The sequence below is a fragment of the Dromiciops gliroides genome, chromosome 4 (genome assembly GCF_019393635.1).
Source record: "Dromiciops gliroides isolate mDroGli1 chromosome 4, mDroGli1.pri, whole genome shotgun sequence".
Lineage (NCBI taxonomy): Eukaryota > Metazoa > Chordata > Mammalia > Microbiotheria > Microbiotheriidae > Dromiciops > Dromiciops gliroides.
Genome location: NC_057864.1, coordinates 208,138,652 through 208,152,036, shown reverse-complemented (window position 1 = coordinate 208,152,036; position 13,385 = coordinate 208,138,652). Strand labels below are relative to the sequence as shown.

The 13,385-nt window shown below is 40.6% G+C and overlaps 1 protein-coding gene across 2 annotated transcripts in view; it reads right to left on the bottom strand.

Annotated features, from left to right (window-relative positions):
- FAM20A (FAM20A golgi associated secretory pathway pseudokinase) overlaps nucleotides 1-13,385 on the bottom strand; it is a 64,356-nt gene that overhangs the window by 12,715 nt on the left and 38,256 nt on the right. Inside the window, exons 2-4 of one of the 2 annotated variants that reach the window (XM_044000523.1) lie at nucleotides 5,080-5,264; nucleotides 3,798-3,848; nucleotides 3,088-3,166 (exon numbers count right to left, since the gene is read on the bottom strand). The exons of the other annotated variant lie outside the window; for it this stretch is intronic. Of the exons in view, the coding sequence (XP_043856458.1) occupies nucleotides 3,088-3,166; nucleotides 3,798-3,848; nucleotides 5,080-5,264 (315 nt within the window). The remainder of the gene's footprint in view (nucleotides 1-3,087; nucleotides 3,167-3,797; nucleotides 3,849-5,079; nucleotides 5,265-13,385) is intronic. 2 annotated transcript variants of the gene reach the window in all.

Sequence of the window (13,385 nt, the reverse complement as noted above, 5' to 3'; positions counted from 1 at the left end):
ATCCTTCAAATCCTAACTCTTTCATGTAGCCTTTCTACATACTCCTTTCAGTAATAACAACCTTGCTTTTTGGGCCATGCTTTTTGAGCTCTCTCTCTAATGCCCTCATCCTATAAAACTATATATTATGATTTTTTTTTTTTAGTGAGGCAATTGGGGTTAAGTGACTTGCCCAGGGTCACACAGCTAGTAAGTGTTAAGTGTCTGAGGCCGGATTTGAACTCAGGTACTCCTGACTCCAGGGCCGGTGCTCTATCCACTGAGCCACCTAGCTGTCCCCATATATATTATGATTTTATGGTATTTTTCCTATATCTTATCCTAGACCAGTGATATCAAACTCAGAGAAATGGGAGTCACTAAACCATACAGAAGAATCCCTGTGGGTTGCTTATTGATGTAGAAAACCACATATTAACATTATCTTTGTTCTGTTGTATTTTTATGTATCTTGATAAATATTTTCTAATTTTTAATGTTTTAGGCCACAATGCTGCCTGTGGGCCACATCTTTGACACCTCTCTTCTTAGACTATAAACTCAATGAGGGAAAAGGCTGTTTCTTCTTTAATCTTTCTCAACTGGCATCTAGCACAATGTTCTGCACACTGGTGCTTCTTAAGTGCTGGTTGAATTGAGGTGACAGGTTCAATCTCCAGGTTTAGCCAAGGTCACACAAGCAGTGAAGCAGCAGAGCTAGAATTGAAGCTCAGGTCCCCCCAGCACCAGCAAGTTAGATACAGAGTCAGAACTGGAACCCAAGACTCCTGACTCCAAGCCCAGTGCTTTGTCCAAGATGATATTTAGAGGCACTGTATTTAAGACAGACAGAATTTGAATTAGTTGGAAGGACCAAACAATCTTCAAAGGTTTTGAGAAGTGGACTTCAGATAGTTAGTGGGAGCTCTATGTAATAGGAGAACAAAGATAAGACAGAATGAAATGTCAGTAGAAATAGACTCCCTCACTTTGATGAAAGCTTACCATCTCCTTCTCCCTCATCTGATCTGAGTCTAGAGGAAGCTGATTGTTTTGAATGGGCTTATGAGGGCTAAGGATGATTTATAGAACCCTGAATTCAGAGTTGGAAGTAACCTTAAAGCTCACCTGGTCCAACCCCCTCATTTTTGAAGATAAAGAAAGTGAGGCCCAGAGGTTAAGTGAAATTGAAACTCTGACACCAAATTCAAATTTCTTTCCACTATATCAAGAAGTCTCCCAGAGAAGAGGAAAGAGATGAGAAGACCTGTTTCTTTTCTAGATCTCTGTAGGGGTCTTCCTATAGGACAATTTGTCCATGAATGAATTCTCTAGAGAGGCTGGAGTCTGGTCAGTGAGTCAACAAAGATTTATTAATTGCTTAATGTGCAAAACACTATGCAAAGCACCGGCCCTGGATTCAGGAGTACCTGAGTTCAAATCCGGCCTCAGACACTTGACACTTATTAGCTGTGTGACCCTGGGCAAGTCACTTAACCCTCATTGTCCCACCAAAAAAACCAAAACAAAACACTATGCAAGTGCTAGGGATACAAAGAAAAGTGAAAACATGGTCTTTGACCTTAAGGAGCTCACATTCTAATGGTGGATACAATATACAAACAATTATGTGCAAACAGGAATTCTATTGCAGGAATATGGCCATAATCATTAACAGATGAAGAGCACATGAAATGGAGATCCTGGTCTTTGGGTTCACTTTCCTAGAAATATGAAAGATGATGTCCTTGGAATAGTTTCATGAGCTAAGGTGAGGTACCCAGGTGGGGCTACAAAAACAATTTAAATGTAAATAAAATTTAATATCAATAAGTAGTATGAACAATTTAAACAATGATTTGCAAGTTGCAAACAAAAAGAAAACAAAAGTAAAACAAAATTAAATCTCTTCCTAACTCCCCCTCCCCCCACCAGACCCACCCAAACCATAGCAATACACAAAAGCAGGGTTGCTATTTTAAAGGGAAGGATGCATGTAGTACCAATTCAGTGAGCAGCCTTTGGGTGCTATCACTCCCTAAATTCTTCATAGAATACAGGGACTGGTAGGGGCCTTAGAGATCATCTAGTCCCTTTCTCTCCCATTTTGCAGATGAAACTTAAGTCTAGAAAACTTAGGTGGCTTGTCCAAGATCACACAGCCAGCCAATTGTAGAATTGAGATCTTTAGATTCCTAGTTCTTGCCACACTGTCAACCAGTTTGCTTCTTGATTCCCTTCCTCATAGGGGTGAATATTGGGGATCCAGTTAAGTCAGCATCTTTGGATTCCGTCAGAAGAAAGTGTATTCTGAGTTGTAATAAAGAAAGGATAATTTTTATTTCCTTGCTACCCTCCACAATGGGAACCACTGGGCATTAGAGTTTTCTCTGTCTTCTATCCTACAAACATGAAGAATTGGGTTCATTTGTAGCAAAATACTTAACTGTTTTGATTAATAGCTATTCGCTCAGGGGAAGTTACATAAAAGGTACCAAACTCTAAATGACTAGTGTGGTGTGTCTGTGCTACTTTCCTCAAGTGCTAGGAGAAGTTGTTGAGGCATGTAACAATTGGAGTGACGCCACCTGCTGGAGAGTTACTGTAGGAAAGCTCCGCCATGAGGAGAAAGCGTCTGAGGGCAAGCCATGTGGTCAGTTCCTTGGCGTCAGGAAGTGACGTTTTTGCTCGTGGGTACTGTCTATCAAAGCTATCAGCCAATTAGCTTGGAGCTGTGTGTGTGTGTGTGTGTGTGTGTGTGTGTGTGTGTGTGTGTGTGTGTGTATAGGATGTTTCCAGTTTCAGAGGAGGCTTGTGGGACGAAGAAGAGGAGAGGATCGCTCTTTTGCAAGGACCTCAGGGGGGAGCAGAGCAGGAGGCGTGGGCTCCCCGAGATAGATAGCTGAATCTAGGCCTTTCTCTTTTCACCAAATTCTTATTCTCCTTAATAAATGCTTAAAAGTCTAAACTCTTGCTAAAGCTTATAATTTATTGGCAACCACTCATTAGATATTTTAGACAGTATAGCTAGAATTTTAGTACTTTACAAGCAGAACACCCCAATGGGGTGTGAGGCAGACAGTAGAAGTGAGGAAGGCTGGTGCTTACCTCATGGGTTTGAACATTGCCTTCCCGAAGTCTTGAAACCTCAGAACCAATTTCAAGTGGACTCCACTGGGCTTCACAACTGGGATGGTGGCATAGGATAGAAGGATGAGTTTAGGAAGTTTCCTGGTCCCAAGGCTTAGATCCTAATCTTGCCGTTAATTGACCAGCTCTGGTTTATACATTGATTCCCTCCCAATTCCAGTATGTTAGCTCAAATAAACTTAATCCAGCAACCACTTATTAAGTGTCTATTATATTCAAGGAACTGTAATGAGCAGAAGGTTGGAATGCCTCTGTTGGAATACATGCCTTCTATAATGCCCTCAAGGACAATTTCCAGGATAGTGGTGGCTTCAAGCACTGTTTTTTTCCCCTACTGGAAAAGAAAACAGTGCAGGTGTCTCCATACTGTCCCTGGTCTTCACTAAAAAAATCTGAGACTTTCCTCTAAGAAAAGGAACAGAACCCCAGGTTTTGGGTCAGGATCCAATCTCTTTAATTTTATTCCTCTACTTCTGGAAGTTTTCAAAATTGGGTATTATTGTTATTATTGTCAAGTCCTGGAGCATAGATGGATACTTTTGCATTTTTCATGTATTGTGTGCCAGGATGCTCAGTATGTCTGAATGGGTGGCCAAGCCATGCTGGTGTGTAGATAAAAGGATCAGTGAGAAGACACTGAGTAGGAGCCAGACAGAGGTGTCACTTACTCTGGGTGCAGTCACATACCCCCAGCAAAGCCTTCTCATCCTGACTGTAATCTGCAAAGGAGAGGAAGTAGAGTGAGACCAATCTTGCCTACCTAACAGACGTTCCTGCTTGACATACTGACATTAGTTTGCGTGACTCCAAAAAGAAAATGGAATATGACCTGTCTCTCTAATTGTCAATAATCCCCCAAAGGCTCTTAATTCTCTGTTTTGCTCCTAGTCTCAAGACTCCATAACACAATGGAACATGTGACAGACCTTTGACAGTACTGAAGAAGACCTGAATCTGATTACTTGCTGTGTGAATTCTGGCAAATATGGTGGCCAGGTTGGGATATGTCAAAAGATCTGAATTTTAATCCTGTGTCTACTACATACTAGTTGTGTGTCCCTGTGCAAGTAGCTTCACATCTCTGACCCACAGTTTCCTCATTTGTAAAATCAGAGAACTAGAATAGAAGATCTTTCAGGTCCCTTATAATACTGATCTCTGAATTTGCTTCTCAGTGTTTCAATTTCCTTTTCTTTAAAATGGAAAATGCAGGCCTCAGACACTTGACACTTACTAGCTGTGTGACCCTGGGCAAGTCACTTAGCCCTCATTGCCCTGCAAAAATAAAATAAAATAAAATAAAATGGAAAACATGAAAACAAAACCCTTCCCTAAATCTAGGAGGCAGTAGCTTTTTGTAGAAAGAACACTGGACTGATTGTCTGGAGACCTGAATTCCAGCTGTGTGAATAACCAGCTGTGTGAAGATGAGCAAATCACTTCCCTACTCTGGGAGCCAGTTTCTTCAACTGCAAAATGTGGGATTTAGAATAGATGATCTCTACATTCACTTCCAGCTCGAACACTCTGTGTGTTCTACCTCATGGAACAGCTGTGAAAATAAAAAGATTTTTAAATGTATGTGATGAGAACACTTTAAAAAAAAGTTAAAAAGTTTACTTAGAATGTAATGGGTTACCGTTATTTTATTTTTTTTGTTTTTTTTTTTTTGTTTGTTTTTTTGCGGGGCAATGGGGGTTAAGTGACTTGCCCAGGGTCACACAGCTAGTAAGTATTAAGTGTCTGAGGTTGGATTTGAACTCAGGTACTCCTGACTCCAGGGCTGGTGCTCTATCCACTGCGCCACCTAGCTGCCCCTACCGTTATTTTATAAAGTGCCTCAAATCACTCCCCTTTGATGGTTAAAGTGTTTTGCATGGCCCTAGAGACAATGTCCCAAACCCTTGGTGAGAAATTGATAAGAACCTGGTTAATTCCAGGAAACCTCACCAGCACTGATGGTAGGGAAGTGACTCATGTCATGAAGAAGTTTGTTGATGATGGGACTTGATCTGGAGTACAATCCATGGCGATTGATACCCAATTGGAACTGGACCCAGCTGGCCTCATGTTGGAATTGTAGTGGAGCCTCCAGGGAGGTCTGGTTGAGCTTTTCTTTGTATATCTTGTGTCGTCTGAAAGAACATACTAAGACTTTTCATTGGAGGATTGAGAACCCAAATTCCAAATATTTTATGTTCTAAATCTGGAGTGCATGAATAGACATCATATAAGAACCACAAGATGAATGTTGGGGGAAGCAGAGCTGGATTAATCACTGAGTCAAAAAAGCTTTATTATTATGTGGTCACCATTGTGTTGAACGCTGTGAAAGAAGGAATGGGAACAGAAGAGAGGGAAAGGGAAGAGGAAGAGAGAGAGGAAGAGAGAAAGAAAGGATTTATACAGTGTTTACTATGTGCCAGGCACTGTTCTTTGTAAGCACTTTATACATATTATCTCATTGGATCCTCACAATAATCCTATTATTTTTCCCATTTCACAGTCTAGGAAACTGAGGCAGAGAGAGGTTAAGAGACTTGCTCAGAGTCATACAACTAAGGTGTCTGAGGCTAGATTTAAACTTAGGTCTTCCTGACTTTAGGCCCAGCACTCTATCTACTGTGGCACCTAGCTTCAAGAAAACAAGCAAACAGAAACTCCTGCTCTCAATGAGTTTACAATCAATAGTGTGCGGGAGTCAGTTCTGCTTGATTCTAGAAATTGTTAAATTTTCAGTGCAAGCATTTATAACTTGGAGATCAACATAGGCTTCAAATCAGGATTTGATTTATTGTTTTGTTGATTGTCTAGACTTAAGAAAGTGATGAGAAAATGTTAATGATACAGATTAAACTTAGAAGTGTTTCCACAAGTAATTTTTTTTCTTTTTTGGAGAGCTGGTTGTTAAATATTTTTTTGGTGGGGGGACAGGGCAATGAGAGTTAAGTGACTTGCCCAGGGTCACACAGCTAGTAAGTGCCAAGTATCTGAGGTCGCATTTGAACTCAGGTCCTCCTGAATCCAGAGCAGATGCTTTATCCACTGCACCACCTAGCTGCCCCCGGTTGTTAAATATTTACCAACATACCCCTCCTTACAATTCATCTGGGGAGACAGGATGGCACATACGTGAAATAGAGAAAAATACAATTTCATTTAAAATCAATTATAGCCTATGGTTCAGGCTATACACCCAGGCAAAGGGGCAGCTAGGTGGCACAGTAGATAGAATGTGGGCCCTGGAGTCTAGAGGACCTGAGTTCAAATCTGACCTCAGTGCTAACTGTGACCTTGGGCAAATTATTTAACCATGTTTGCCTCAGTTCCTCATCTATAAAAATAAGCTGGACAAGGAAATGGCAAACCACTCTGTACCCAAATGGGGTCAGACATAACTGAAAATGATTGAATACCACCACATATAAAACCAGGATAGTGAAGGATCATTATAGAGTGGCCAGGAGAGGCTTTGTGGAGGAAGAGGGACTTCTACTGGTTTTTGAAATCTCTGATAGAGAGATAAGACAAGGGAAGGAATAGGTACAACATGTTTGAGAAGTTAAGCCTGGTTCGTGTTGGGAACTGGTGGGAGATACAGTTGAATATATACACTAAAATCTATCTTTGCTAGCAGTGACTCTTTGGGGAAGTTATTTTCCTCATCTGCTAAATTTAAGATTCCTCATCTATAAAATCATTTGCAGATGTTACCCACAGTCCTTGCATTGGATCACCAGGCAGGGGGTACTGAAAGAACTGAATGAGTTCTAAGTGCCCTCTCAGCTTTAACACAGGACTCTGACTCCATTTCATAGGCTAGGCCAGCACTTCTCATACTTTTTGGTCTTGGAACCCCTTTATGCTCTCAAACATTATTGAAGAACCCAAAGAACTTCTGTTTATTTGGGTTAAATCTACCAATAACATGGTAACATAATGAAAATGAAAATTGATACAATTTAAAAATATTTATCAATTAATTTATAATAACAAAATGAACATATTACATGTTAACACAAATGACATTTTTCATGAAAAATAACTATACTTTCCAAAATAAAGCAAAAATCAATGAGGAGGAGCAGCTAGGTGGCACAGTGGATAAAACACTGGCCCTGGATTCAGGAGGAGCTGAGTTCAAATACGGCCTCAGACACTTGACACTTACAAGTTGTGTGACCCTAAGCAAGTCACTTAACCCTCATTGCCCCACAAAATAAATAAACAAACAAACAAATAAATGAGGAGAGTGGCCTTGTTTTAGATATTTTTGAAAATCTATTTAATGTCCAACTAAATAATTAAATTTTTTTTTTTGGTGATATGTTGTTTTGGTCAAAGTATGTGAAGAAAATCCAACCTCATACAGATATATAGTTGAAAAGTATAAAGTATTTTTTTTTACAAATAAATGCTATTTTAGTATTGTTATGAAAATGGTTTTGATTTCAGAGATCCCTTGAAAAAGTCTCAAGATCCCTGGGAGTCTCTGGACCACACTTTGAGAACTGTTGGGCTAGATACACTACCATAATGTCAGACCACTGACTGGACGTTTGAATAGGTGATTGAGACTACTTGAGGCAGGTAGAGTACCTGTTATCTTTCCTCACCTTCATGGATTATATGGTAACCAAGCTTGAGTTCCCTCTGAGGTGGAAATCATCCTTATCATGGAGAGTGTCTGAATTCATAATTGGTATTTGCAGATGTTACCCACAGTTCTTGCACTGGATCACCAGGCAGGGGGTACTGAAAGAACTGAAAGATTTCTCTCTGGGGGGGGGGGGGGTTTGCAAAAGAAAGTTTTCAGATGGCCTTGGCAATAGTTTTTGTGACTCCAAGACTATAATCATTTACAGAGTTTGTGTGAGGTTCTTCTCTGCCTTCCAGGGTTTATCCCTTTTTCTGCTTATGTCCCTCCTTTTCTGAAGCTAAGAAAGCATAAGTATCAAATACATGTAATCCTTCTCCCTATCTTTTAGCCTATCTGTGGAGAAAACTATTGCTTAGCTGTGCAAAACATGATTGACATGCAGGGAGAGCAGCTACTGTGTTATTGGCTGGAAAGTAGGTCAAGGTTCACCAGTTTCACCTAATTCTTTTCATTCCAGCTCCCAGAGTAAGATTTTCATGGACCATTTTGTCATATAATAGGAATGGATAGGAGTTGAAAAGCATTCATTAACATCAAATCAGATAGTAGCCAACCTGTAGAGTTAGGGTAAGGCAGAAATAAAGGAGTTAAAAATGTCTGAGGCCTTCTCTGGCAAGCTTCTGGCCTGGGTCGGTCAGTCAATATTTTATTAAGTATCTACTAAATGCCAGGCCTTGTGCTAAGCACTGGGAATAGAAAGAAACGTATAGACAGAGCCTGCTCTCAAGGAGCTCACAAATTAATGGGAGAGACAACATGCAAACCGATAAGTACAAACAAGCTATTGACAGGGCAAATTGGAAATAATCATCAGAGGGAAGTCACTACAATTAAGAAGGATCCAGAAAGGTTTCTTATAGAATATAGGATTTTAGCTGAAGGAAGCCAGGAAAACCAGGAAGTGGGGATTAGGAGACAGAACTTTCCATGGTTGGAGGATCATCAGTGAAAATGCCTGGAGTCAAAGGATGAAGAGTCTTGTTTGAGGATCAGCAAGGACCCCAGTGTCACTGGATCTCAATGTAGTGGCTGGGGGTAAGAAGACTGTAAAGGTGTTGGGGGTGGGGCAGGTTCTGAAGTTTGGACCACCAAAGAATTTTATATTTGTTGTTGGAGGTGATTAGGAATTTACTGAGTAGGAGAATCACCTGGTCAAACCTGTGCTTTTTAGGATGGTCACTTTGACAACTGAATAGAGGATGCAATGGAGTGGGAAGAAAACTGAGTCAGCAGAACAACCAACTGGCTATTATAGCACTAGTCCAGGTATAAGGTGATGAAGGCCTGAACCAGGTAGCAGTGTTAGAAAGGGGAATATGCAACAGATGTTATGAAGATAAAATCGATAGTTCTTGGTAACAGATTTGACAGAGAGGGTGAGAGAGTGAGGAGAAGATGGTACCTAGGTTGTGAAAGTGGGTAGCCATCTCTAGGGTGGGGGAAGGGGAAGAAAAAACGGTAAAATTTTTTTTAAGTTACATGATAGGACAGCTAGGTGGTGCAGTGGATAGAGCACCAGCTCTGGAGTCAGGATTACCTGAGTTCAAATCCGACCTCAGACACTTGACACTTACTAGCTGTCTGACCTTGGGCAAGTCACCGCCCTCCCCGCCCCGCCCCCCCAGTTACATGATAAATTTATTATTTGCAGTTTCATGTACAATCATCTTTTTTAAACCTATTCTAGTCTGTTATGGAAATGATTGTTTTATTTCTTAAGTTCAGAATAAAAGAAATAAAATTAAAAACAAAAAAGAAAGTCAGTGACTGGGAGAATGGGTCTTAATTACAAAGAAATGAGAGAGTCCCTGAAGCTATGATCTTTTAAAACATATAGATTTCTTCTTTCTATAAAGAAGAGGCCAGCCTGGGACAGCCCATAATAGAGAGAGCAAGAGAGGACCTACAGAATTCAGCCCAGTATAGGGTAGCTTGTATTTACATAGCACTTTATGGTTTGCAAAACACTTCATGAATATTATTTCATTGGTTCCTCACAACAACCCTGCGAGGAAGATGCTATAATTATCTCCATTTTACAGCTAAGGAAACCGAGACAGAGGTTAAGAGAATTGCTCAGGGTCACACAGTTAGTAAATATCTGGGGCTGGATTTGAATTTAGGTCTTTCTGACTCACGGGCCAATACTCTTATCCATTTCACCCTCTAGCTGACCAAATGAAAGAAGTAACTTTACAGTAGCAGCTACATCAGAAGCAGGGAGGGTTTCACAGCTTTAGAAGACTTGAATATACGTGATAGTGATGTGACATTCTCCCATGCCTTTCCTGGCCTTGTTACCAGTGATGTGGAAATCTCTAAGTGAACCTCTATGTGTCTGGGGGAGGGGAGGGAGTTTTCTTTCTTTCTGTGCTATTTAAGTATCTTTTGCTTTAAACTAGTTATACTTGGTTTTAGTGTAGTAAAAGAAACATCATGAGTACTGGTTTTGAGGAGATATTTACTCATAGTGCCTTGGGCCTGGGAGTTCATGTGTTAGGGGGTGACTTGGGTTACATGAGTTTATATAAATTTGGGGTTTGAGAAACTGAAGAAATTTCTCTTTCTAGAAAGTCCCACTTAGGTTTTCTGTCATCAAACTATCCCTAAGAGTTTTCATAGAAGCAGAGGTAAAATAGAAGCATGGTAAAATGACAGAGGAGGCAGCTAGATGGCCAAGGGACAGAGTGCTGGGCCTGGAGTCAAGAAGAGGTGAGTTCAAATCTGGTCTCAGATATTTTACTAGTTGTGTGACCCTGGGTAAATCAGTCTCTTCCTCAGTAAAATGAGCTGAAAAATGAAATGGCAAACCACTCTGGTATTTTTGCCAAGAAAACCCCAAAAGGGGTCATGAAGAGTCAGGCATGACTGAGAATGACTGAACAACAAAAAAAAAATGGAAAAAACAACAACACTGGTCTTGGGGTCAGAAGAGGTACTTAGAATCCTGGTTCTCATGCCCACGAGCTGTGAGTCAACCTCTCTGAGGCTAAATGAGGTTGTAAAAGTTGGTTTGGCTATTCTAAACTTCTTTTCTTTTCAACCCTCCCACACACCCCTCCCTGAGTTCTCCCCACCCCCCACACTCCAGCTGAGTATCTCTCCTCATATTTTATTGAAAATCAAGGGCATCTGCCAGGAATACTCTTCTTCTTCCCTTCTATGCATCCCAGAAGCACTGATACTGTTCCCCATTTTTTCTTCTTCTCTAAGGCTAATCCTTCAATATTGATCCCTCTAGTCTCCAGCAGATTGCTCCTACAATCAGGCCCTCTTTCTTCTAGTCACTTCCTAGCTCTGCCCCTCATCAGTGTTCACCATAAGTATTCTAATAGCTTTCTAATTGTTCTCCTCGACTTAAGTCTCTCCCCAGTTCAATCTACCCTCCACACAGCTGCCAAAATGACATTCCTAAAACATAAGTTGAACCATCCCCTCTCAAAAAACTCCCTATTACCTCCAGGACAGGGGCTTTTATCTTTCTGTGTTATGAATTTCTTTGGCACTCTGGTGAAGTCTTTTCTTGGAATAATGAACATAATGGAACATAAAATAAAATATATAGAATTACAAAGGAAACCAATTATATTAAAATACAGTTATCAAGATCTTTTGAAAAAAGGATAGTTCATGGACTACAGGTTAAGTAGCACTGATCTAAAACCAAATATAAATTCCTTTGGCGTTTAAAGCCCTTCACACATTGGCTTCACCCTAACATTACCTCTTATTATACATTACTCCCCTTCATGTACACTACGGTCCAGTTAAACTAGCTTTCTTACCATTCCTCATACATGGCTCTTCATCTCCTCTGCCTCTTAGAATCCATAGTTCTCTTCAGATTTAGCTCAAATGATGCGCTCTATATGAAGCTTTTCCTGAATGCTCTCTCCTCCCCTGGCCCCACCCCGGCAATTGCTATGCCTTTCTTCTCTAACTACTTTGTATTTTTTTATATTTAGAACACACACATATGGAGTGTAGGGAATGTTCAGTAGGACTAGCACCTCTGGCATGAGGGCTTGCTGAGCCTTTACAGAGCTGTTCATCCACCTTTGGTGTCCACCTTCACCCAACTATCACCTGTGACTCCAAGAAGCATGTGCACTTGCCACACCCTGATAGTGACTGACAGACCTCAAAACTGTCAGTGAATTAGGGGGCAGTGTTTACCCCAGTATGCGAAGACTTTCCCTGATGGAATTGGGCCGTGAAGGTGGCTGAAGCAGGCACTGTGGAGCGATTAGAACTTGGTCAGTCATCAAACACACCAAGATCATTCACTTCATCACTGGTCCTTTTGGACTTTTGTCCTGCCACTGGACTTGGATTATTCAGGAATAGAGATTGAGGCCAACAACTTTGTGCAAATCTGCCTCACTTAAATTCAATTCACCTGCCAGTCAAAACATCACCTATGATGTCATTGGTCTTTGAAAGCGAAGGATGAACAACATTTCTTTGTATTTGTTTTCTTTATATTTATTCTGCATAACTTATATATGCAAGCTCCTTATAAGAAAGGAGTTTCATTCTGGATATTTTTATATCTGTAGTCTAGCACAATGTGAGGCTGGTGCATAGTTGTTGCTTAATAAATAAATGTTCATTGAATCAAACAGAATTGAAACAACATGGAGGCAACATAGGATCTCTTTTGGTGATAGGGACTGTCACCATCTTTAAAACCCTAACATTTTAAAGAATGAGGTAACTGTAGCATAAAATTTGAACATTTTAGACCACACTGAGTAGAGCAAGAACCAATTAGGAATGGTTGTCATGGAAACTACAGAGCAGGAAGCTGACAACATCTCAAAAAAGACTGCTTTTCTGAGTAATAACAAAGTAACTGTGTTTTAGGGAAAAGCAAAATCCTTTAGGAACATCCTATATTTGAAAGTACCATTTTTTTTTTTTTTTTTGGTGAGGCAATCGGGGTTAAGTGACTTGCCCAGGGTCATACAGCTAGTAAGTGTTAAGTGTCTGAGGCCGGATTTGAACTCAGGTACTCCTGAATCCAGGGCCAGTGCTCTATCCACTGCGCCATCTAGCTGCCCCTGAAAGTACCATTTTTGTGTGCCAGGTTTTAAGCCGTGACATTTGGCCATTATTGCTCCATAGCATCTCCAAGCCATGGACCAATCCAAGGACTTTAGGATCCAAAGACCTTGCTATCTGCCTTCTGACTGCATTATGCAACTGAAACAACTGTCTTCAAAGTTAGCAATGATGTTTTCATTGCCAAGCCCAATGGCCTTTCCTCAGTCCTCATCCTTTCTGACTTCTCCATAGCATGACAATTTTGACCATCCCCTCTTCTTGGTGAAAAATGCCATGGATCCTCATTTCTGCCTCTTGGAATGCCTCTTTTCCTTCAAGAGTCAGCTTGAGTTCCATTTCCTACGAGGGTTTTCCCAATCTTCTCAGTCTCTTTCCCCTCCCCATACAAAAAAAGCTACCTTTTGTATGTTTTGGATCTACTAATATGTATACATGTTAATTCCCCTGATGGAATGTAAGCTCCTTCTGGGCAGGGACTATTTCATTTTTGTCTTTGTATTTCCAGCACCTAGCACAGTATCAAACACAC